Source organism: Canis lupus, chromosome 1, assembly GCF_011100685.1.
Source record: "Canis lupus familiaris isolate Mischka breed German Shepherd chromosome 1, alternate assembly UU_Cfam_GSD_1.0, whole genome shotgun sequence".
Lineage (NCBI taxonomy): Eukaryota > Metazoa > Chordata > Mammalia > Carnivora > Canidae > Canis > Canis lupus.
In genome coordinates this window covers 118,185,908-118,212,914 of record NC_049222.1, presented here as the reverse complement: position 1 = coordinate 118,212,914, position 27,007 = coordinate 118,185,908, and the positions used below count along the sequence as shown (strand labels likewise).

General features: G+C 43.5%; 1 protein-coding gene across 2 annotated transcripts; it reads right to left on the bottom strand.

Moving 5' to 3' along the window:
- Positions 1 to 1,832: 1,832 nt before the first annotated feature.
- On the bottom strand, positions 1,833 to 25,081 carry FAM187B (family with sequence similarity 187 member B). 2 transcript variants are annotated; one of them, XM_038529350.1, is made up of 2 exons: positions 24,331 to 25,081; positions 1,833 to 2,242 (listed from the first exon to the last, which is right to left on the bottom strand). In XM_038529350.1, exons 1-2 carry the CDS (start codon positions 25,041 to 25,043, stop codon positions 1,855 to 1,857), a joined length of 1,101 nt encoding a protein of 366 aa, XP_038385278.1. In that variant the 5' UTR covers positions 25,044 to 25,081; the 3' UTR covers positions 1,833 to 1,854. The 2 variants fall into 2 exon arrangements, with proteins under 2 accessions (XP_038385278.1, XP_038385277.1); XM_038529349.1 differs by lacking the exon at positions 24,331 to 25,081 and adding an exon at positions 5,903 to 6,675.
- Between the last annotated feature and the right edge of the window lie 1,926 nt (positions 25,082 to 27,007).

Here is a 27,007-nt window from a genome sequence, read left to right as displayed (position 1 = left end):
GAGAGGGGCAGGAGGGTGAGCGAGGCTGGGGAGGGCTGCCCCCATCAACAGCGCCTTAGAGAGCTGCTTGCTGCTGTACCCACCGGAAGCTCTGTGCCACCAAGGACCCTCGGAGGGAATGTGGCCTGGAGTCGTATCTTCTGCTCCCATCCCTATGGGGGAAGGATCGCTCCTGGGGCACCGAGCGCCCGGCTGCCAGCCTGGTGCAGCAGGCCCCTGAGGGGAGCAGGGGCCCCCGGTGCATATGGGGACCGTCCGCGTCACCGCTGAAGCTACAGGGGACCTCAGGGTGGGCTGGGGTGACAGGAAGGGTATCTCTTGCCTACCACTGCATGACGGATTGCCAGATGTTAAGTGGCTTAAAACAGCACACATGCATGGTACCCCAGTGTCTGGGGGTCAGGAGTCCAGAGGTGGCGGGACCAGGTCTCCCGCTCAGCGAGGTCTCCCGAGCCCGCAAAGTGTCAGGGTCAGGCTGAGTTCTCAGGTGGATGCTTGGCTGAAGAATCTGCTCCAACCTTACTCAGATGGTTGGCAGGGTTCGTTTCCTTGTGGCTGTTGTGACGGGAGCCCCAGCTGTCACCTCAGGTCCAAAAGGCCACTTGCAGCTGTGACTGTTAGGGCTGTGCGGACAGGCCTGGGCGTCCGGCCAGGAGGGGCCCAGAGGTCTTCAGTCTCCCACCCCCGGCCTCCCCCCAAGCTCACTGTGTGACCCCAGCCAGGGCGCTTGAACCCTCTGTGCCTTGCGGTTCTCGACTATAAAACGAGGTTCGTAGGAACCGCAGGCTCACGGGTGGCCGTGAGGACGTAATGTTCGCGAACGGTGTGAGTTCTGATCCTGCCAGGAAGTCCACAAATATTTGCCACCACTGTCATTATCCTCGGCCTCCTCCCCGGGCAGCTCCCCGCGAACATTCCCGCATTCGGCAGGGAATCTTTGCGCCTCCAGGCACCGGTGAAGCCTTACGTGTTCTGGCAACTGCGTCTTTAAGTGAGGAGCGAGCTCTGTTCTCTCCTCAGGGGCAGAAGTTCTCTTCTGGAAGTTCCAGATCTGTGCTGACGTTGCTTCACAGTGCAACATCAGGGCAATGAGCTTTACCAGGCATTAATATTTTATTTCCCGCTCTTGCACTCTGCTGCGCAGTGTATAGAATTTCTGGGAACGGCCAGGCTTGGTGATTCCCGCGGGCCAGCTGGGCTAGGCCTGGCGCCTTGTCCTGGCACAGGGGTCTGTCTCTCCTTCTCGGGGCCCCAGGGGCTCTCTGCACTGCAAGAGCCAGGAAGGGTGACACGCGTCCAGCTGCCCTGGGCCACCCTGACCCATCCCCTGGCAGCATCCTCGGCCTCGGAAGAGATGTGGCTAAGCCCGAGGCCCCAGGCACAACTGGGGCAGGGTGGGGCAGGCGAGCAGCCTGGAAAGGCCCCAACGCAGTGCACATCTGCAGTCTGCGGGCTCCCCGCCCCCCAGCCCACCTCGGCCCTGGTCCTTGGGGGAGTGCAGTCAGTAAGGTGGCCGCGGTTTCCCAACTCCCAGAGACTCATCCTGCAAATGGCCTCCTTCCATTCCATCCCTCCCTCCCGGGGAGGAACACAAGGCTTGAGCCAGGTAACCCGAGTTCACACTGGAGCCCTGCCCCCTAGGCTCTAGACAGCAGCCTTGCCTCAGTTTCCCCATCTGTGGGACTGGGATTGCTAATGAGTTAACAGAGCAGGACCTGGAACAGGGTAGACCCGGCCTCAGCTATGGCCATGGGTCTGTCTGGGTGCCCCCCTCTCCCCCAGAGTGCCCAGGGAAGGACAGGTAAGGGGCTGAAGACACAGGAGACCAGGGGTCCTGGGCACCGAGGCCTCGCTTTATTTCACCAGCAGCACCTCGTCACTTCTTTTGCCCTGGGAATGGTGGAAGAACTTGAGCAGCAGCCCCAGCAGCCCCAGGACTATGCCCACCAGCAGCGTCAACTTCAGCCCCTTGAGGACAGGCCCGGCCTTCCCCTTCGAGGCCTCCCTCGCCCCCTGCTGCCGGCCTGCCTCCTCCTCCCTGAGGGCCTCCGGCACGTCGGGAAAGGGCCTGGGGTTGAACCGAGCCATGAGCTCCTGCTGCACGAAGCACTTGTAGATGGCTGGCTGGAAGACCTGCAGCTGCCTGCCGCCGTTGGCGGGTTCCAGAACGGTGTTTAAGTCCTGGTTGGAGAGCTGGCCCTGCCACGTCAGGGGCATGTCGTTGACTTCCCAGAGGATGGGCCTGCAAAGGAGGACAAGGTGAGCTGCAGCAGCCCGGGGAGAAAGGAGGTGGAGACGGCGGCCCCCTGCTCCCCGGGGAACAGCAGACGGGGCGCCCCCTCCCAGAGGGCCCCAGCAGCAGGGGGGACGGTGGGCATGCAGCTCGGAGCTCCACCCCACACTAATGGGCAAGGGGCACACACCTCCAGCTTTTCGAGCCTCTACTTCATCGTCTGAAAACTGGGGGTGTAGGGGTCGTACCCACCTCACTACTTGGGGGCTACTTGGAGGAATCAGCGAGAACACTGCTTGTGTGATAGCCCCTCCACCCCCATTTCCCTGCCAGCCTCATTCTCTCCAATCTCCCTGTACCTCACTCTCTCCCAGCCATGCTGGCCTCCAAGGTGGCCCTCCAACCTGCTGGGCTGGGCTCTGTCCTGCCTCAGGGCCTTTGCTCCTGCCGTTCCCTCCACCGGGAGTGCACTCCCTCAGTACATGCGGCCCCCTCACCTCCTTTTGGTCTGGCAACTTCTCAGAAGCCTCCCCTGTCCTCTGTATCTAAAATGATTCTTTCCTCCACTCCCATCCCCCTCCCAGCCCTTCCTTACCACCATCTGGCACACCGTATGTTTTATTTTTTTTTAATTTTTAAAAATTTTTTTATTTTTATTTTTTTAAATAATAAATTTATTTTTTATTGGTGTTCAATTTGCCAACATACAGAATAACACCCAGTGCTCATCCCGTCAAGTGCCCCCCTCAGTGCCCATCACCCATTCGCCCCCACCCCCCACCCCCCCCCTCCCCTTCCACCACCGCTAGTTCGTTTCCCAGAGTTAGGAGTCTTTATGTTCTGTCTCCCTTTCTGATATTTCCCACACATTTCTTCTCCCTTCCCTTATATTCCCTTTCACTATTATTTATATTCCCCAAATGAATGAGAACATATAGTGTCTGTCCTTCTCTGATTGACTTATTTCACTCAGCATAATACCCTCCAGTTCCATCCACGTCGAAGCAAATGGTGAGTATTTGTCCTTCCTAATGGCTGGGGAATATTCCATTGTATACATAGACCACAGCTTCCTTTATCCATTCATCTTTCGATGGACACCGAGGCTCCTTCCACAGTTTGGCTACTGTGGCCATTGCTGCTAGAAACATCGGGGTGCAGGTGTCCCGGTGTTTCACTGCATCTGTATCTTTGGGGTAAATCCCCAGCAGTGCAATTGCTGGGTCGTAGGGCAGGTCTATTTTTAACTCTTTGAGGAACCTCCACACAGTTTTCCAGAGTGGCTGCACCAGTTCACATTCCCGACAGTGCAAGAAGGTTCCCCTTTCTCCACATCCTCTTCAACATTTGTGGTTTCCTGCTTTGTTAATGTTCCCCATTCTCACTGGGGTGAGGTGGGATCTCATTGTGGTTTTGATTTGTATTTCCCTGATGGCCACCGTATGTTTTATTCGTGACATTGTTTTACGGCTCCATGAGGGCAGGAATCTTCCCAGCTTTGGTCTCCCCTGCCCCCCGGGGACCAACATTAGTGCTTGGTTTATAAACAAACACTGAGTGAAAACATGGTACGTGACCAAGCAAATCAGACACATAACACACCTATCACGGCTGAGGAACAGAGGGCCGCTCAGTAGACAACACTGACAAAGCCAATAATCACACAAGCAAAAAAGGACACCAATGAGAGCTCGGAACTTTGGTCAGACACTCTCCGGAGTGTTTTGTAGGCATTTGCATCCTTAGACATCACACAGTGACCCAGCGAGGCCGGGGCCAGCGAGACCTCGGTACTGGGTTGGATTGTGTCCTTGCCACAGGGTGATCCTTATCTGGAAATCAGGTTGTTGCAGATGTACCAGGTAAGGTGCGGCCTGAAAGACGTAGCCCCGGGCCCTAAATCCAATATGACAGGTGTCCTTTTAAGAAATGGAGAAGAGACCCAGATACAAACACACAGGGAAAATGCCAAGTGATGCGGATAGATCGGGGTGGGGGGTGGGGGGGGATGTAGCTACAAGCCCAGGAAGGCCAAGGATGGCCTGCCAGTCCCAGAAGCTAGGAAGCCAGGACAGATTCCACTCAGCATCTCAGAGGCCACATGGCCCTCGTGACAATTTGACTTGGACTCCAGAGCAGTAAGAGAATACATTGTAATTGTGTTAAGCCCACCAGGGTGTGGTACTTTGTTATGATGGGCCCGAGGAAAGGGATACAACCCCCATTCAACAGAGAGGGAGACTGAGGCCCAGAAAGATGCCACAGGCCCCAAGTCGCACAGCTTGGGAGAGTGGCAGTGCTGGGACTGGGGCCCAGGCCCGCCTGAATCCAGAGTCCAGGACATAAAGCTCACATGAAATGCCATTCTACGCAGCTCCCGAGAGACATGGTAGCTCTCGAAGCCTCAGTGACCTCTCTTGAGTTTTTTGTTCTGTTTTCAGTTCTTCCACGGCCAGCATGGAGCCCAGCCCGGGGCTTGAACTCACAGCCCTGAGATCAAGACCTGAGCTGAGATGGAGTCAGACGTTTAAGTGATTGAGTCGCCCAGGAGTCCCCCATCTCTTGAGTCTCATCCAGAGGGCCTGTGACTGGCGCTCAGGAATCCCTTATCTGGCAAATGACATGGGACAAGCGTCCCAGTCCAGATAGCCGGCACCCATGCACTTTCCCGCACTTCTGAATTGTGGGGGTTTTGGAGAGACTAGGTGTTAACTTTTAGACTTACAGGGGGAGGAAGACAGGAGGAAGGGAGACAAAAGAGGAGGAGAGAAGTCACAGCTGGAATAAGGAGAAGAAAACCAGATGGAGGTGGCGAGCCCAGATTTGATGGAGCAGGTGGCTGCAGAGGCCTCAAGAGGTGGCTCGGGCTCCCGCCTTGCAAGGGAGGGGCTGCCATAGGCATGTGAGGAATGAGAGCGAGGGGACCTCACGGTTTCAAGTCACCACGGCTCCCCCTGGACAAGAACTGCACCCCTCTGAGCTGGACCCCCGTGGAGCCCCCAGCCCCTGAGGCCCCGGGAAGGAGGGTGGGAACAGGATGCAGCCTGGGCCGAAGCACAGCACTGTGGGTGGTTGTAGTCCTTACTCCTGGCTAGTGCCGGTGGCTTGGGGAAGACAGGCCAAGGGGAGATTTCCCAGGGCTCCCGGCAGGAAGACAAGAACAGGAGCGTGAGCTCTGGGAGGCGGACCCTGATGGGCATCCCCCGGGGGCACCATCCTCGCTCTGACACTTGCTGATCCTGCCAGATGAGAAGCAGCCTCGGGCCCACAGCCTTCCCCCCAGCACAGACTCATACTCACATGGGCTGCTCCCACGCCAGCCCTGGCCACCCTGAGGCTGTCCGTAGCACCCACCCACGCTGGCTGGGGGCTTCCCGGGCGGGGGGCGGGGGTCCGATGACTGCCGCATCCACAGCATGGGCCAACCACGGGACCAGGCCCAGAACCAGCCGAGCCCTCCATAGGTGTCAGCTGTCCTGTACCACCTGTGTGACCCAAGAGCATGTGGGCACCAGGGGATTCTTGCCAAAGGCACGTCTGAAGAGGCCAGCAGAGATAGCCTGCAGGGCTGCTCCCGGGGGAGCCCTGCCCTCTGCACGAATTAGTCATGAGGGCTCCAGATTGGGGGAGCCTGGCGAGGGGTGAGGGGCTGGTGCCTGCCTCCATCACCTGTAGATGGATCCCAGGGGGCAGGTGAGCCACACGGATTCTGACTCCTCGCTGATCTCAAAGTTGTCAAAGGTGATGAAATCCAGCGTTGATGTTTTGCACGGGACATGGCAGGTTTCCACCTGCATCTCAGGTCGCAGGCGGGTGGACCACATCTTCAGATCCCCCAGGTAGAGCCAGCAGGGCACGGGTTTCTGCAGGGGCTCCTCGATGTAGCAGTACCCCAGGCGTTTCCGCTCGCCGGGCTCCCCACAGCGGTTACAGTCCTGCCAGGGCTCCCAGCGGGTGAAGATGAGCTCCTCGCCGCCCAGACTCAGAGTCTCATTCTGCAGGGGCTTCTGGCCCAGGCCTTTGTGTGTAATATGCAGGGTGCTGACATCCTGGAAGTCAACCTCGTATTGCACCACCTGGATGCCATTCTCGTCCTGGCAGTGATAGAAGCCTGTCTGGGAGGGCAACGGACTCCTAATGAGAATGCCGGTTCCAGGTATTATTTCTATGTTGGAAACGCTGGAGACTTTGTTGGGCCAGTTGGCCCTGTTGTTCATGAAGAAGAAGTTCCACTGTGCCCCAGAAGAGTTGCAGAGCAAAAAGATGTCATTGTCTGAGAGGAGGGCTGTTTGGCATTGCTTCTCACTGGGACAGCTGAAGGAAGGATAGAACCCCAGCAAGGGGGTGGCGAGGTTGAGCAGCAGGCACAGGGTGGTTAGCATGGTGGACTGGGGCTGTGGTGGTGGGCAGGACACCACCCTGGCCATTGTGAAGTCACCCAAGAGACCCAGATCTCAGCCCTGGGCCGCAGGACGCATTATAGTCCATGCCATGGGTTTGTGAGGTCACAATCCCCATTTGATTTGCGACAATTGAACAACTCTACTTAATTCCTATTCTGAGTCCCCCGCTCTGCTGGGATAGGACGAAACTTAATTTGTCCATTCAAGGTTTTCTCTACCATCCCCGGCTTTGGCATTAAAGTGCCACACGTGGGGCTGCCCGGGGGGCTCCGTCGGTTAAGCATCTGTCTTCGGCTCAGGTCCTGATCTCAGGGTCTTGGGATCGAGCCTCGCAGTGGGTTTCTCGCTCATCAGGGAATCTCTTTCTCCCTCTGCCTCTTCCCCCAGCTCATGCTCTGTCTCTATCTCTCAAATATATAAATAAAATATTTTTAAAAACCCTAAAGTGTCACATGTGAACATTCAACACATTTCCCCCCAAACGCCTACTACGTTCGTTCTGGGCACGATTCTTAGCACTGGGCGTGGAAAGGTGATGAAAGGTGACTAAACCCTCTCTGGTTACCATTCTGACTTCCTGCCCCTTTATCCCAGCCCTGTGTTCCCAGCCACGCTGGCCTCCCTGCCATCTCCTGAAAACATCAGGCAAGCAAAGGGCTCCTGCCTCAGGATCTTTGCACACACCCGTCCCAGACTCTTTCCACAGATATCTGCATGATTCAATTCATTTTAAGCAGATAAGTATTTTTCTCGGTTGTCTCTTTCCAAAACCCTTTCCTAACCTACCCTTGTCGGGCTCGACATTAAAAATGATTATCGTGCAGGCTTGATCTGCCATCATTCACTCATTTCACAAATGTTTACTGCATGCCTACCATGTGCTGGCCCTTATTCTAGTCACAGCCCTGAGCGAGTCAGACAAAGCCCCTTCCCACCCCCACCTTGGACTTACCTTCTAGAGGAAGAGATAGATAATAGGCAAGTATATAATACATAGTATCAGACACAGTAGATTCTCCTTATTCAGGGCTGTTATGTTCTATAAAGTTGCTGAGTTGGCAAATGTGGAAACATTGTTTCTAGGAGAAATACAGGCTTAAGGTCCTCCAAGCCTCTGGTCATAATATCTTTGTCAACTGCTCAACACAGAACCTTGCTTTACGAGTATTTTTGTTTAAAGACCTCTTATTTAATATACATTCTTAATTCACTGACATTGAACTTAGGACCAGCAGCACAATTAATTCACGCCTGAGCGAAGCTTCCCGAACACACGTTTTCTCCGCAAGATATGTCACAGGCTGCTTGTGCTTAGGGACGCTGGCCAGCCCATCAGCACTGCTTGGGAGCCATTTGAAACAGCAGAATCACCAGCAAAAATGCAAAAATGCAGCAACAACACAAGAGCGGCACTAAACGGACCATGGACAAAGGATACTTGCTGATAGCGGGAGCCCTAAAACTAGAAGGCGGCCGCATGTTGCTGGACCTCAGCTGGGAATGCGCGTTGTTAGTGACTCAACGTTTCCACCACCCTGGGCCTGTCTGCGGAGGACGATGAAACCCCTGTGGGTACTGACCTGGGGGCTTTGCGTGAATTTCAGCAAGTAGGTGAATTCACAAAAGCATGGGGTCCTCAAACAGGGAGGGTTACCCTATAATCGCTGAGGATGAGAACAGAGCAGAGAAATGGGGATAGGACGAGAAGAGTTTGTGGGTGTGAGCTGTTTTAGGGAGTGGGATCGGGCCTGTCTGAGCACTCCCCCAAGGCGGTTTCACCAACATGTGAATAGAGTGAGATAAAGAGCCCTGTGGATATCTGCAGATATTCCCAAGAGATGGCTAGACCCTGACACGGCTGCCATATGTAAAGGCCAGAGTGACCAAGAAGTAGTGGACAAGCAGGGGAGTGAGGAGCGGTGAGGTCAGAGGTTCATGCACACCTTTGCTAGGACATCCTGCCTTCCTCTCCACCCGGCTCCTTATGGCTTGGGGCTCTCTTAGTCGTGTCCCTGCCCCATGCAGGGACCTCTACAGGCTGTGTTTGGCACAAATTGGATGCTCAGACTGGAACTGAGGCATCCAGTTCCAGTCTGATGCTGCTTCTGAGGCATCTTGCCACCACCTTTGTCCCCCAATGGGCCACACATCCCCTCTGTTCTCACATCTATAAAACTATCTAGAGTCTTTTTCTGCTTCCTAGGATCTTGTAAAGTCCCTCTACCTAAGTCACATTAACATCTGCACTTCTGTTGCTTCTCCCTCCCTGTCTCTGTCTCTCTCCTCAGCCCAGGAATCTCTTTTCTAAACAAGGAAGCAGGGCTAGGAGGACCCTGAGATAGCCCACTTCCAATTTTCACTTTGTCTAACTGAGAAGTAATAAACTGCCTGGATCCAGCCTGAATAAATGTTTTCATTGGCCTCCCTAGGGTGTTTTTAGAATATTTAAATCAGTGACCAACATGTAAAATCCAAAGACTTCTTTTTTTTAAAGATTTATTTATTTATTCATCAGAGATATAGAAAGAAGTAGAAACACAGGCAGAGGGAGAAGCAGGCTCCAAACCTGATGTGGGACTCGATCCCAGGACCCGGGTATCACGCCCTGAGCCAAAGGTAGATGCTCAACCGCTGAGCCACCCAGGAGTCCAGTCCAAGAGATTTCATGTGAAAATCCAGATTCCCTGATATTCTTTAAATAACGTGGGTGAGGTTTCTGCTTACTGCTACAATTGAGAAGCTTATATCAGACCAGCACTTTTGCTAATAATTAACAACTATAGACTTTAAGGTAAGTTTGATTAATATGTCCAGGAGATGATAAGATGAGGATTTTGAATCTATACAGAAGAATTAAATGGAAATACTAGAATTGAAAAATTAAATATGTGAAATTGAGAATTCACTAGAAAGAGTAGCAAGCTCTTTGACACAACAGGAAAGAGGATTAAGGAAATGAAAGATGGGCCTACAGAAAAACATCCATACTGAAGCATGCAAAAAAAAAAAAAAAAAAAAAGATAGGAAAATACATAAAAGAGCGTAAGAGATATATAAGACATGGTGAAAAGTTCTAACATTTATGTTAATGGAGACTCAGAAGCAAAGGAGAGACAAGAACATAAGCAATATTTTAAGACATTGAATAAAAATTTTCCAAAACTCATGAAAAGCACCAAAGCAACAAATTCAAGATGACCTTCAGGGACACCTGGGTGGCTCAGAGATTGGGCGCCTGCCTTTGGCTCAGGGTGTGATCCCCGGATCCGGGATCGAGTCCCACATTGCGGAGCCTGCTTCTCCCTCTGCCTATGTCTCTGCCTCTCCTCTCAATCTGTGTCTCTCATGAATAGATAAATAAATCTTAAAAAAAAAAAAAGATGACCTTCAAACACCGTGCAGGATAAATATAAATGAAGCCACATCTAGACACATTATAGGAAAATGCTGCTGAAAACCAAAGAGGATATAATAAAAATGTCCAGAGAAGAAAAAGATAAGTGCTTTCAAAGCGACAATCATAAGGCCCTACATTGACTTTTTAAGATCATCATCATCATCATCATCATCATCATCACTATTCTTATTATTATCATTACTAAGTAGGCTCCACACCCAGAGTGGAACCCAGTATAGAGCTTGAACTCGACCCTGAGATGAAGACCTGAGCTGAGATCATGATCCTACTTTGACTTTTATGTTTTTTTAATTTTTAAAAAGATTTTATTTATTTATTCATGAGAGACACACACAGAGAGGCAGAGAGAGAGAGAGAGAGAGGCAGAGACACACGCAGAGGAAGAAGCAGGCTCCATGCAGGGAGCCCGACGTGGGACTCGATCCCAGTCTCCAGGATCAGGCCCCGGGCTGAAGACAGCACTAAACTGCTGAGACACCCGGGCTGCCCCCTACATTGACTTTTAAAAAGAAATGATGGGGAGCACCTGGTGGCTCAATTAGTTAAGTGTCTGGCTCTTTGATTTCAGCTCGGGTCATGAGCTCAGGGTCATGGGACTGAGTTCCACGCTGGGCTCTGCATTCAGCAGAAAGTCTACTTCTCTCCCTTTCCCTCTGTCCCTCCCTGTGCATGATCTATAAATAAATAAATAAATAAATAAATAAATAAATAAATAAATAAATAAATAATCAAAATAAATGATGGAAGGTAGAAGACAATGGAACATCACCTTTAAAGCACTAAAAGAAAATGATTGCCAATCTAGAATTCTATATGGAGACTTCTATAAAACCACAATGAAAATATCCTTTAAAGATGGAGGCAAAAAATAAAGATATTTTCAGATGAAACCTGAGATTTACCACAGCAGAGCACACTAAAAGTAATACTGAAGAGAATTCTCCAGGTAGCAGGAAAATGATCCCCAGTGGAAGTAAGGTAATGCAGGAATGAAAACTACCAAAAAGTAAATATGCGGGTAAAATTAAATTAACATTTAGAGTGTTTAAAAATAATGTCTTGTGGGGTTTAAAATATATTTAAAATAAAGATATCTGATAACAAGAGTACAACAGATGGAAGGGGAACAAATGGAGCTAAAAAGTTATAAGATCTCTACATTGTCTAGGAAATGGTACAAGTATAAATTTATATTATATTATTATATCATAATGAGTGAGAATAAATTTTGTAATCTCTAGAGAAAACAATAAAAGAATGCATATCTAATAAGCTAATAGAGGGGTGCTTGGGTGGCTCAGTGGCTGAGCATCTGTTTGGCTCAGGGCATGATCCCAGGTTGCTGGATGGAGTCCCACATCGGGCTCCCTACATGGAGCCTGCTCCTCCCTCTGCGTGTGTCTCTGCCTCTCTCTGTGTGTCTCTCATGAATGAATAAATAACATCTTTTTAAAAATAATAATAAGCTAATAGAGGGGGAAATGGAATAATTAAAAAATATTTGGTGAAAAATATACTTGATGAATCCAGTACTATGTTGAATAAAAGTGGTGAGAGTGGACACCCTTGTCTTGTTCCTGACCATAGAGGGGAAGCTCTCAATTCTTCCCAACTGAGTACGATGTACACCATGGGTTTTTCATATATTGCCTTTGCTGAGGGCTTTTCTCACGAATGGATGTTGTACTTTGTCAAATGCTTTTTTTTGCATCTACCGGAATGATCATATGGTTTTTATCCTTTCTCTAATTAATATGATATATCATGCCAATTGATATGCAAATATTGAACCCCTCTTGCATCTGAGGAATAAATCCCATTTGATCGTAGTGAACAGAAAAGAAAACTCCAAAGTATATCCACAATTATGCAAATAAATAAATAAATATATATATGATCAACTAATCTTCAACAAAGCAGGGAAAAATATGCAATGGGGAAAAGACACTCTCTTCAAAAATGGTGTTGGGAAAACTGGTCAGTTACATGCAAAAGAATGAACCTGGGTAACTTTCTTACACTATACACAAAAATAAACTCAAAATGGAGTAAAAACCTAAATGTGTGACCTGAAATCATTAAAATCCTAGACGAGAGCACAGGTGGTAATGTCTCTGACATCGGCCATAGCAACAGTTTTCTAGATATGTCTCCTGAGGCAAGGGAAATAAAAGCAAAAATAAACCATTTGGACTACCTCAAAACAAAAAGCTTCTACACAGCCAAGGAAACAATCAACAAAACTAAAAGGCAACCTACTGAATTAGGAGAAGATATTTGCCGATGACCTATCTGACAAGGGTTAGTATCCAAAATATACAAAGAATTGATACAATTCAACATTCAAAAAAAAAAAAAACAAATAATCCAATTAAAAAATGGGCATAAGACGTGAACAGATATTTCTCCAACGAAGACATCCCAATGGCCAACAGACACAGGAAAAGATGCTCAACATCATTCATCATCAGCAAAATGCAAATAAAAACTACAATGAAGAGGCAACTGGGTGGCACAGTCAGTTGAGCGTCTGTCTTCAGATCAGGTCATGATTCCAGGGTCCTGGGATTGAGCTCTGCATCGGGCTCCCTGTTGGGTGGAGAGCCTGCTTCTCCCTCTGCCTCTGCCTCTCCCTTTGCTTATGTTCTCTCTCTCTTGCTCTATCTCAAATATGTAAATAAAATATTTTTTAAAAAAACTACAGTGAGATATCACCTCACATCTGTCAGAATGGTTAAAATAAAAAATAAAAGAAATGGCCAATCATAAGAGGATTTGGAAGAAAAGGTATATTCTCGCATTGTTGCTAAGAATGCAAACTAGTGCAGCCACTGTGGAAAATGGTATAAAGTTTCCTCAAAATGTTAAAAATAGAATTGTACTATGATCCAGTAATCACACTACTGGGTATTTACCCCCAAAATACAAAAACACTGGGGTGCCTGGATGGCTCAGTTGGTTGAGCGACCAATTCCAGATTTTGGCTCAGGTCACAATCTTGGGGTCCTGGGATCAGGCCATTGAGCTTCATGCTCAGCATGGAACCTGCTTAGGGATTCTCTCCTTCTCCCTCTGTCTCCCCCCTCCCCTCTGCTCATGCTGTTTCTTTCTGTCTCTCTTTAAAAATAAATAAAATTTAAAAATCTTTTAAAAATACAAAAACACTCATTCAAAGGGATATACGTACCCCAGTGTTTATAGGAGCATTATTTACGACAGTCAAATTATGGAAGCAGCCCATCCACGGATGCTATCTGCTTCCAGATAGATGAATAGATAGAGAATATGTGATATACATATATATATGTATGTGTGTGTATATATACTCATATATATATATGTATATATATATATATATATGTATTATTCAGCCATAAAAAAGAATGAAATCTTCCCATTTGCAATGACATGGATGAAGTCAGAGAATATAATGCTAAATGAAATAAATCAGTCAGAAAAAAACATATACCATATTATTTCACTCGTATGTGGAATTTAAGAAACAAAACAAATAAGCAAATGAAAGAGAGAGAAACCAAGAAACAGACTCTTAACTATAGAGAACAAACTGGTGGTTACCAGAGGGGAGGTGAATGGGAGGGATAGGGTTAAATAGGTGAGGAGGATTAAGGCTATACTTATTGTGATGAGCACTGAGTGATGTATTAGAATCGTTGAATCACTGTATTGTACACCTGAAATTAATATAACACTGTTATATGCTAACTATATTGGAATAAAATTTTTAAAAAATACTTGATAAATCCAAATTAAAAAAAAGACAAAAGAAGAGACAGAACATGTAGAAAGCAAAGAGGAAAATGGTAAACTTAAACCCAACTATATCAGTAATTACATTAAATGTAATGAACTAAATACTCCAATTAAGGACAAAGATTTTCAGACTGAATACCAAAACAGGCAGAGGGGGAAGTAGGTTCCCTGTGGGGGCCGATGTGGGACTTGGTCCCAGGACTCCAGGATCATGACCTGAGTTGAAGGCAGATCCTCAACTGCTGAGCCACTCAGGTGTCCCCAACAAAAATCTAACACATACTTAAGAGATTCATCCTAAGTAAAAAAATATAGAGAAATTGAAAGTAAAGCCATGGAAAAGTATCATGCAAACATTAAAGAAAACTGGTATGCTAGCTATACTAATAACAGAAAGTAGACATAAAGGCCAAAAGTATTAATAGAGACTATAAGAGACATTTTATAACATGGCCAGTCCAATGGGAAGTTAAAATGATCTTAAGTTTGTGTGAACCTAAAAATATATAAAGCAAAACCTTATAGTACTAAATGTTGAAATAGACAAGTCCACAGTAAAGGTATAGAAGATTTGAGCGATATGATATAAACTTGATCTAATTCATATATATAGAACACTGCACTCAACTTCAGATCATATTTTTTACATTTAAATGAAATTTTTGCCAAAATTAACCATATCCTAGGTCATAAAACAAGTCTCAATAAATGTTAAAGGAAGAGAAGCACATTTTAGGTTAGTGGAATTAAGTTAGATATAAATACAAAAAGACAAGAACATCACTAGATATTTGAAATTTATACATTGAGATGTCCAAATAACTAATGGATCCAAAGAGAAACCACAACTGAAGATATAAAGTATTTTTAACTGACAGAAGATATATAATATCCAAACTTGTAGGATGCTAGTGAGTTGTACTTAGGGGGAAATTTCCAGACTAAATACATATTTTCAAGGGAAAAAGGAAAGATAAAAACTAGAGATATAAGCAAGTATCATAAATCAATTAGATAGAAAACAAAACTACAATAAACAAAACCAGTAAACCAAGTTAGTTCTTTCAAAGATGAATGTGATTGATAAAGGCCTAGCAAGACTAATCAAGATAAAAACAGGAAGAAGGCCTAAATAACAAATACTAGTACTGAAAAAAGAAACATTACTACAGATCTTAGAGGCACAAAAAGATAATCAGATGATATTAAAAACAACTTTTGGCCAAAACTTATAAAAATTTAGATAAAATAGATAAATTCATTGAAAAGCTTAGCAACACTGGCACAAGAAAAAAACTGAACTGTTCTCTATTTAGAATTAAAAACCTATGCACAAAAAACTCTCTAAACCCAGAAAGCTTTACCACTGAATCCTTCCAAACATTTCTTAACAATTAAGAAATGGCATCTATCTTTCAAAATCTTTCCAGAAATATAAAAATATGAAATACTTCCAAACTTCTGTGAGGCCTACATCACCTTAATACCAAAATCATGTAAGGTTTTTACCACTAAGAAAAATATCAGGCCAATCTCTTTCGTGAACAAGGATACAATATCCTAAACAAAATATTAGCAAATTTCTTCCAATGACAAACAAAAAGAATAAATATCATGAGCACATTGGGTTTATCCCAGGAAAGCAAGGTTGGGTTTACATATGAACATAATAAATGAAATTCACCATATTAACATAATAAAGGAGAAAAACCATATTATCATCTCACTAAAGCAGAACATGCATTTGATAAAATTCAACACTCACTCATGGCTCAAAACTCTTGGACAACTAGGAATAAAATGGAATTTTATTAATCTGATAGTTTTTCTACTAAAAACCTAGAGCAGTATTATATTTACTAGTGAAATATTAAGAATAACATAACTATGTTTGCCATCAACTTCTCCACTCAGCATTTTATTGGAGGCAAGTGAATTTAGCAAAATAATTTGATAGAAAGTCATATACAAATATCAAATATATTTTTATTGACCAACAACAGACAAGTAGAACATGAAATTTAAAAGATACAATCTATTTCTCTAGCTGCCCCTCCAAAGCTGACAAGCATGAATTCCAGCCCTGCGCTCACCTGCAGCCTTGCCAAAGCTGATGGATGTACCTGGGCCCTGTGCTCTCACCCTGACTCACAAAAGCTAGCGGGTATGCACTCAACACAAGGATTCCCCTTGATTGCCTGGTTCTGGTGGCTCGCTGGGGTGTGTGTGTAAGCATTTGTGTTTCTGTCTCCTGTGGGACTGAAACTATTGTGGGGATAGTTCTTGGCAGGCTACTATCCCCAGGGCACTCTACAGACAGCAGACTGAAATACATCATAATAGTCTTTCTGTGAAAAAGATCTATTTACACATCCTAGAGTTTTAGCATAGCTTCAAGTTTGCCACACATCTAGAGGCTATGAAGGATTTCTCAGGGAATGTAGGCAGAAGGTCACCATATTTGTGCTCTCCCTTGGTTTCTTTACAGTTCACTGTTACCTCCCAGAAAGGAGTTTATATACTGACCTGGAGCCCCAATTTCCACAACTCTCACACAAGAGACACTTGCAGATCACCTAGTCGAGAGGTCAGCAGGGTTTATGATTGCGGTCCCATAGGACTGTATACATCTGTATAATTTACAAGCTATTTCCAGATGGTCTGGCTTCCAGTCAGCCTGAAACTAGCTGCTGATTGAGATTCCCCCCTTTGAAAGTCTGACAGGTCCACCCTCAACAACTGGAGCCTATCAAGAATGCCTCAGGCTGCTTGGAAAACCACAAAGGCATAAGAGAAAACCAAGAACTAGAACACAGTTGAATGATAAAGGTTCATCTCCTACACAAGCCCATTTCCTCAAGACAGGGAGATGTAGCTGTTTCACCTAATACATAGAAATAATCACAGAAAATTGAACAAGATGTGGAAAGAGAAGAATTTGTTCCAAATGAAGGAAAAAGATAAAACTTCAAAAAAATTGAGATAATAATTTACCTGATAGACTAAGAGTTCAAAGTAATGGTCAGAAAGATACTCAGGAGAATGGATGAACACAGTGAGAACTTCATCCAAAAAAATTGATAAGTAAAATCCAAGAAAGTATCAAACAGAAGCCACAGAACTATAAAGAATGACTGAGCTGAAAATACACTAGAAGGGTTCAATAGCAGACTAGATGAAGCAGAAGAAAGGATCAGTGATCTGGAAGACAGGACAGTGGAACTTACACAAACAGAGCAGCAAAAGGAAAAAAGGATATTAAAAAGTAAAGACAGTTTAAGGGACTATAGGACAATATCAAGTGGAATAACATTCGCATGATAGGAGCCTCAGGAAGAAAAGAGAGAGAGAGAGAGAAGGGAGGAGAAAACTTATTTGAAGAAATAATGGCTGAAAACCTCCCTAAACTGGGGAAGAACACATATATCCATATCCAGGAATCCCAGAGAGTTCTGAAAAAGATGAACCCAAAGAGATCCACAGTAAGACACAGAAGATGAGAAAGGAATCTAATCATAACACTAAAGAAAGTCATCAAACCACAAGGGAAGAGAACAACAGAATGAAAGAATAGAGAGGAGCTACAAAATAGCCAGAAAACAATTAATAAGGTGGGAATAAGTATACATCTAATAATAATTACTTTAAATCATTAAATGAACTAAATTCTTCAGTCAAAAGACATAGGGGGCACCTGCCTGAGTGGCTCAGTTGGTTAAGCATCTGACTGTTGATTTCAGCTTAATGTTATGAGATCAAAACCTGTGTTGGGCATGGAGCTTGCTTAAGATTCTCTCTCCCTCTCTTTCTACCCCACCTCTGCTCACAAGTATTCTCTCTCTCTGTCTCAAAAAAAAAAAAAAAAAAAAAAAAAAAAAAAAAGACATAGCATGGCTTCATGGATTTTAAAAAAGAAAGAAATCCAAATCCATTTATATGCTGCCTATAAGACTCACTTCAGATATAAAGTTACACACAAACTGAAAATGAGGGCATTAAAAAAAAAGATGCTTCATGCAAATAAAAACAAACAAACATAAGGCTGGCAGCTATACTTATATCAAACAAAACAGATTTTAAAATAAAGACTATGGTGCTTAGGTGGCTCAATTGGTTAAGCATCTGCCTTCAGCCCAGGTCATGATCCCAGGGTCCTGGGATCAAGCCCCGTGTCAGGCTCTGTGCTCTGTACGAAGTCTACTTCTCTCTCTCCCTCTGCCCTTCCCTACCCCCACCCCATTAGTGCTCTCTCTCAAATAAATAGATAATACCTTTTTAAAAAAGACTACAGTAAAAGAGAAAGACGGACATTACATAATGATAAAGAGTTCAATCCAACAAGATATAATATCTGTAAATATTAATGCACTCAACGTAGGAGCACCTAAATATGTAAAGCAAATATTAACAGGAGGATCCAACAGTAAAACAATAGTTCAGGACTTAAATATGCTATTTACATCAATGGATAGATCATCTGGACAGAAAAATCAATAAGGAAATATCAGCATTAAATGACAGATAGGCAAGATGGACTTAATAGATATATAACAGAACATTCCACCCAAAGCAGCAGAATGTACATTCTTCTCAAATGCACATGGAATCTTCTCTAGGATAAATTATATATTAGGCCACAAAACAAATCTCAATAAATTAAAGAGAATTGATATCATATCAAGCATCTTTTCCAACCATGATAGTATGAAATTAGAAAAATAATTACATGAAAAAAACTGGAAAAAATCACAAATATGTAGAGATTAAACCACATGCTACTAAACAATCAATGTATTAATGAAGAAATGAATGAAAGGAGAAATAAAAATACCTTGATACAAATGAAAATGGAAATACAAAATATCAAAATCTAGGAGATATAGAAAAAGCAGTTCTAAGAGGGAAGTTCATAGTGATACAGGTCTACCTCAAGAAACAAGAAAAATCTCGGGATCCCTGGGTGGCGCAGAGGTTTAGCGCCTGCCTTTGGCCCAGGGCACGATCCTGGAGACCCGCGATCGAATCCCACGTCGGGCTCCCGGTGCATGGAGCCTGCTTCTCCCTCTGCCTATGTCTCTGCCTCTCTCTCTCTCTCTCTCTCTCTCTCTCTCTCTCTCTGTGACTATCATAAATAAATAAAAATTAAAAAAAAAATCTCAACTAAGCAATCTAACTTTACACCTAAAGAAACCAAAACAAACAAACAAACAAAAAAAAAACAAGTGAAACCCAAAGTTAGTAGAAGGAGGGAAATAATAAAGATCAGGGCAGAAAGAAATGAAATGGAAACTAAAAAGACAGTGGAAAAGATCAGGGCAGAAAGAAATGAAATGGAAACTAAAAAGACAGTGGAAAAGATCAGCATAACTAAAAGCTGGTTCTTTGAAAAGATTAACAAAATTGACAACCTTTAGCTAGACTCACTAAAAAAAGTGAAAAGGCTCAAATAAAATCAGAAATGAAAGAGAAGTTACAACTGATATCACAAAAATATAAAGGATCATGGCGCGCCTGTGGCATAGTCAGTTTAGTGTCCAACTCTTGGTTTTGACTTAGGTTATGAACTTAGGGTCATGAGATCGAACCCCCTGTTGGGCTCCACACTCAGTGTGGCATTTGCTAAAGATCCTCTGTCCCTTTCCCTATGCCCCACCCAGTCACACTTACTCTCTCTCTACAATAAATGAATAAATCATATATATATGAATATATATTATATATATTTATATATTATATATATATATTAAAATATATATATATAATCATGAGACTACTGTGAACAATTATATGCCAACAAATTGGACAACCAAGAAGAAAGAGGTAAATTTCTAGAAATATAAAATCTTCCAAGACTGAATCGTAAAGAAATAGAAAATCCAAAAAAACTGATTACTAGGATGGAGATTGAATCAGTAACCAGCCCCCCCAAAAAAAACAAAAGTCCAGGACCAAAAAGTTTTGCTGGTGAATTCCACCAAACATTCAGAGAAGATTTAATACTTATCCGTTTCAAACTCTTCCAAAAATTCAAGATGAGGGAATGTTTTCAAACTTACTTTTAGGAGAAGAAGGAGAGGGGGGAGGAGAAGAGGATGAAGGAGGAGGAGGCTGGATGGCTCAGCAGTGGAGCTTCTGTCTTAGGCTCAGGTCATGATCCCACCGTCCCAGGATAGAGTCCCACATCAGGCTCCCTGCATGGAGCCGGCTTCTCCCTCTGCCTGTGTCTCTGCCTCTCTCTCTGTGTGTCTCTCATGAATAAATAAATAAAACCTTAAAAAAAAAAAAAGAAGGAGGAGGAGAAGAAGAAATAGGAGGAAGAGGGAATGGAAGGGGAAAGAAAAAAAAAGGAAGGGGGAAAGAGAGAAAGAAAAGAAAGAAAAGGAAAAATTACAGGCTAATATCCCTGATGAACACAGATGTAAAAATCCACAAGAAGATACCAGCAAATCAAATTCAACAATACATTAAAAGGATCATAAGATATGATCAAGTTGAGATTTACTCCAGGGATGCAAAGATGATTCAACATCCACAAATCAAGCAATGCAATACATCACATTAACAAAATGAAGGATAAAAGTCATATGATTATCTTAGTAGATACAGGAAAAGCATTTGACATAATTCAACATCCATTTATAACAAAAATTCTTTTTTTTTTTTAGATTTTATTTATTTATTCATGAGAGACACAGAGAGGAAAGAGGCAGAGACACAGGCAGAGGGAGAAGCAGGCTCCATGCTGGGAGCCTGACATGGGACTTGATGCTGGGACTCCAGGATCAGGCCCTGGGCTGAAGGCGGTGCTAAACTGCTGAGCCATCCGGCTGCCCTTTAACAAAAATTCTTAAAGTGGGTATAGATGGAATGTACCCAACATAAAGACCACATACGTCAAGCCCACAGTTAACATTATACTCAATGGTGACAAACTGAAAGCTTTTCTTCTAAGACCAGGAAAAAGACAAAGATGCCTACTCTCATCACTTGTATTCAACACTGTATTGGAAATCCTAGACAGAGCAATTATACAAGAAAAAGAAATAAGACATCCAACTCAGAAAGAAGTAAAACTATCACTATTTGTGGACAATATGGTTTTATATATATAGAAAACTCTAAAGATTCCACCTAAAAACTGTTAAACAAATTCAGTAAAGTTGTAGGGTACAAAATCAATGTATAAAAATCAGCCGCCTTTCTATACATTAACTATTATTAGAGAAATTAAGAAAATGATTCCATTTACATTTGCATCAAAAAGAATAAAATAGGGATGTCTGGATGGCTCAGCAGTTCAGTGTCTGCCTTTGGCTCAGGTCATGATTCTGGGGTCGGGGATTGAGTTCTCCATCAGATTCCCTGTGAGAAGCCTGCTTCTCCTTCTGCCTAAGTCTCTGCCTGTCTCTGTAACTCTCATGAATAAATAAATAAAATCTTTAAAAAAAAAGAATAAAATGTCTGGGAATAAATTTAACCCATGAGGTGAAAAACTTGTACACTGAAAACTATAAGCCACTAATGAAAGAAATTGAAGAAGACACCAATAAATAGCAAGATATTCTGTGCTTGTGGATTGGAAGAATTAATATTATTAAAATGTCCATATTACTCAAAGTGATTTATAGATTCAAGGCAATCCTTATCAAAATTCTAATGACTTTTTTTTTACAGAAATAGAACAAATAATTCTAAAATTTGGTGAAACTCCAAAGACCCCCAAAAACCAAAGCAATCTTGAGAAAGAACAAAACTGGAGGCATCATATTCCCTGATTGCAAACTATATTACACAACCACAGTAATCAAAATAGTGTAGTATTGGCATAACAACAGACACGCAGATCAACAGAACAGTACAGAGAGCCCCGAAATAAACTCACATGTATATGGTCAATTAATTTATGACAAAGGATCAAGAATAAACAATGAGGAAAGGACAGCTTCTTTAATAAATTATGTTGGAAAACACTGGACAGCTACATGCAAAAGAATGAAGCTAAACCCCTATGTTGCACCAAACACAAAAATTAACTCAAATGGCTTAAAGATTTAAATATACGACCCCAAACCATAAAACTCCTAGAAGAAAACACAGGCAGTTAGTTCTGCAGTTAGTTTTTTGACATTGGCCTTGGCAACAAATCTTTGGATCTGATTCCAAAAGCAAGGCAACAAAAGTAAAAATAAACAAGTGGGACTGCATCAAGCTAAAATGCTTCTGCACAGCAAAGAAAACCATCAACAAGATGAAAAGGCAACGAACTGATTAGGAGAAAATATTTGAAAATTATTTTTCCAATAAGGGGTTACTATTAAAAAATTAAAAAAAAAATAGAACTACCAGATGATCCAGCAGTTCCACCTCTGGGAACTTATCTGAAGAAAATGAAAACACTAATTTGAAAATATATAAAGGATATATGTATCCTTATGTTCACTGTAGAAGATATAGAGTCAATCTAAATGCCCATCAATGGATGAATGGTTAAAGAAGACGTGGTATACATACACAGTGGTCTACTATCAGCCATTAAAAAAGAATGAAATTGGGACACCTGGTGGCTCAGTAGTTGAGCATCTGCCTTCGGCTCAGGTCCTAATGCCTGGGCCCTGGGATCAAGTCCTGCATCAAGCTCCCTGCAGGGAACCTGCTTCTCCCTCTGCCTATGTCTCTGCCTCTCTCTGTGTCTCTCATGAATAAATAAATAAAATCTTTTTTTTTTTTTAAAGAATGAGATCTTACCATTTGTGACACTATGGATGGAATTTGAGGGCATTATGCTAGGTGAAATAAATCAGACAGAAAGACAAATACCAAATGACTTCACTTATACATGGAATCTAAAAAACTAAGCAAACAAAATAGATACGAAGAACAGATTGTTCATTGCCAGAGGGGAGGAAGGTTGAAGGGTGGGTAGAATGGGTGAAGGGAGTCAAGAGGTACAAACTTCTGGTTGGAAAACAAATAAATGGAGATGTAAGGCATGTGGAGATGTAATGTGCAACATGGTGACAAAGGTCAATAATATTTTCTTGTATGTTTGAAAGTTTTTAAGAGAATAAATCTTATTACAGGAAGAAAAATTTGTAACTTTGTATGGGGATGCATGGTAGCTAGACTTATTGTGGTGATTATTTCACAGTGTATGGAAATACTGAATCATTACATTGTGCACCTGAAACTAATATAATGTCATATTTCAATTATACCTCTCTATATATGGGGGGGATGTATAACTGAAATATAAGATTATATTAGCTTCAGTTATACAATATACTGTAATGTAGATAATATAATAACATATTGTATTATAATAATATGTATTATATATTGTATGTGTGTGGTACATATAATACATATCTATGACTTGAATCAGATTTTAATATCAGATATATTAAAATTTTGTCAATAGGGGATCCCTGGGTGGCGCAGCGGTTTGGCGCCTGCCTTTGGCCTGGGGCACGATCCTAGAGACCCGGGATCGAATCCCACATCAGGCTCCCGGTGCATGGAGCCTGCTTCTCCCTCTGCCTGTGTCTCTGCCTCTCTCTCTCTCTCTGTGACTATCATAAATAAATAAATAAAAAAAAAATAAAATAAAATAAAATTTTGTCAATAGTCAAAACACTGTTTACAACCTTGGATTATTTTATTTTATGTATTATTAAATCATGCATTATAAATCCATAAAAAAGACACAATTTGTAATGGCATGAAAAATCAAGTGCTTAGGAATAAATATAATAAAAATATATGTAAAATCTCTATATTAATAACTGTACATTATTGGGAGAAATTAAAGCCTAAATAATGGGAATATTTATGATGTTCATGGATTGGAAGTATCAATATTGTAATACATTAATTCTACCCAAATTTATCTTTAGATTCAATGAAGTCTCAATTTATTAAAAAATGGGATTTTGCGGGGGGATAGAAACTACAAGCTGATTTCAAAATATTTATACAAAGGGCCAAGAATAATCAAGACAATCTTGAAGAACTAGTTAGAAAATCTATACTATCAGATATCATGACTTACTATAAAAGTAGAGTAATAAAAATATTGTGGCATTGGTGCAAGGATGGACTGACAAATTGAATTCATCAGAGTCCCATGAGATGACAAAAACCACACTAGCGATGATGTTGGCAAGAGTATGGACCAAAGCATCTTGGTGTCTAGGTTTTACATTTGGTCATTCCAAATATCAAGAGCTTATGAGGGCAGGGACTAAACCTTTTTGGTCACTACTGTGTCCCTAGTATCACCTGCCCAGGGCCTGACTCAGAAGGGACACAAGTACTTCCTACTGAATGAACATCTGAACAGGCCAGTGAAGAGACTCCTTTCTAGACAGACTGATGGTGAAGGCTTATGGGCTGGGAGACAGAGCCTTCTTTTCCACTGGAAGGCAAACCCCTGCCCCCCAGGTGGGCACAGGAAACTGTCTAGGTGAGGGTCAAAGGCAGGGCTGATGCCCTGGTCCAGTCACCTGTAGATGGATGCCAAGGGGCAGGTAAGCCACATGTTGTTGGTCAACTTGCCCAATTGATGAATGTCAAAGATGAAGTATGGCTGGTCGATTTCCTTGACGTGGTTGCAGGGTACGAGACAGGCTTCCACCTGCAGCTCAGGCCGCATACGGCTGTATCGTGCCTTCTTGGTTCTCAGATAGAGCCAACAGGGCATGGATTTTTCCAGGTACTCCTCGATGTAGCAGTAGCCCAAGCGTTTCCGCTCGCCTGGCTCCCCACAGCGGTTACAGTCCTGCCAAGGCTCCCAGCGGGTGAAGATGAGTACGTGGCCACTCAGACCCAGAGTCTCATTCTGCAGGGGCTTTTGGCCCAGGTCTTTGTGTGTAATGTGCAGGGTGCTGACATCCTGGAAGTCAATCTCATACTCTACCACAAGGGCACTGTCATTGTCCTGGCAGTGATAGAGGCCTGTCTGGGAGGGCTGAGGGTTGGTCAATTGAAGGCTGCCCCCGGGCAGTTTTTTTACATAAGGCATGGAGGAGAGCAGGAGGGGTTCTTCCCCCAGAACGGAAGAGAAGTACCAGAATGCCTTGGGATAGTCACACTGCAGGACAACATCATTGCCTGAGACTAGGGCCTGCTGGCAGAGACTCTTATAGGCACAGCTGATTAATGTGTAGGCCCGCAGAGTGGGGAGAGAAAGGCTAAGCAGCCACAGGGTGGCCAACATGGTAGCCTGAGACTACAAAAGGATGCTGGGAACCACCCTGGGCATTGTGAAGTCACCCACAGAACTCAGACATCAGCCCTGAGTGGAATGAAACTTGGTCCTGTTGCACTTTCAGGAGTACGCAGACCTCACTGGTCTGTACCATTTCTAAAGTCAACTGAGGAAACTGCCAGGACCTCTTGTCTTGTAAACTGGAAGGACTGCTCAATTAGCAGAGCACCAGATCAGCTCATTGAGGGGGGTGGGGGTGCTTTCTAAATCTTTGTTCCCTGCGGCTCACGTCTCTACTTACTCTCCAGAGAGGTTTCTCCTTTTCCATGACTATCCTTCGCTATGCCTGAGGTGGCATTGAAAGATGTGCCCTCCTTCCCACATGAGCAGTTTCCCCCTTCTGCCTATGTCTCTGCCTCTCTCTGTGTCTTTCATGGATAAATAAATAAAATCTTTTTAAAAAAAAAAGTATCTTGGGCAACAATCATCATCTTGATGCTTTCTTTCTTTCTTTTTTTTTTTTTTTAAGATTTTATCTATTTATGCATGAGAGACACAGAGAGAGAGAGGCAGAGACACAGGCAGTGGGAGAAGCAGCGGTTTAGCCCCGCCTGCAGCCCAGGGCATGATCCTGGAGACCCTGGATCGAGTCCCACGTCAGGCTCTCTGCGTGGTGCCTGCTTCTCTCTCTGCCTGTGTCTCTGCCTCTCTCTGTGTGTGTCTCTATGAATAAATAAATAAATAATTGTAAAAAAAAAAGATTTTATCTATTTATGCATGAGAGACACAGAAAGAGAGAGGCAGAGACACAGGCAGAGGGAGAAGTAGGTTCCAAGCAGGGAGCCCGACGTGGCACTCGATCCCTGGTCCCCAGGATCAGGCTCTGGGCCGAAGGTGGCACTAAACCGCCGAGCCACTGGGGCCGCCCAGTCCTGATGCTTTCAAATAAATTTTCTTGTTCCCTTTGCTTTGTGTCAAAGCCAATGCCATGTATTTTTATGTTTGGTTACAGAAGCACCTAATTCCTGATACTCATTTCTGCATCACTCGAGATAGTCTATTTGCTTCTATAGTAAACTTATCCCAAATCTCAGTGACATAAAAACAAAGGTTTACTCCTCCACTCAAGTTCCATGTCCATTGTGGGTGGCATATAATCACGTAGGGACCGAGGATAATGGAACAAAGCCATCTCAAACATTTCTAGTTTCATGCCAGAGGAGGAAGAAAGAGAGCTTTGTAAGATTTCATGTCTACAATTAAATGCTCTGGTCTTAAATGATACCTGTCACTTGCTCACAAGCCACTGGCCAGGAACAGTTACATAGCACCACCAATCCACCAGCCCAACAAACAAATGGAATTCTGCTATGCCCAAAAAACATTTGGCAAAAGAAAGTCAGTAATGATTACTGCATTTGATGTTTACTAAAGGAGTGTTCTTTTACATCGTAAAGTTAAAATATTTTCCAAAATCATCCCATCAGATGTCCTAAGGTTTCACTGGGAAGGATTAGGTGCCATGTGCAGACCCAAACCAATCCCTGAGAAAAAATAGAATTTTTATGATAGGCTTAAGACAATCAGATTTGGTCTCTAGGACTGGGGAAATATAACCTTCTCTGACTACAGAAGTCATTGAAGACAAAAATCAGGGCTTTGTATATAGGAGAGATATAGAAGAGAATCCTTATTTGATGGGAGTAATTCTACACTATCTAGAAGATGCAAAGCTAAAGTAGCAGCCACTCATATGACCTGGGAGAGGATGACATTTGGTATTTTGTGGCTTGGACAATGTTTCTGTCTTATATTTTCAGATATGATTATAGATCTCATTTTTGTCTTGATCCATCATTGTCACAGGGAGGTTTTGTGTGATGTTGGTGTTCTGTGGAATTATTTATGTTTGACAGTATACCATAACCTAGGCCAGCTTCCAGTAACACCAACAGTTATTAGTGTCAGGCCAG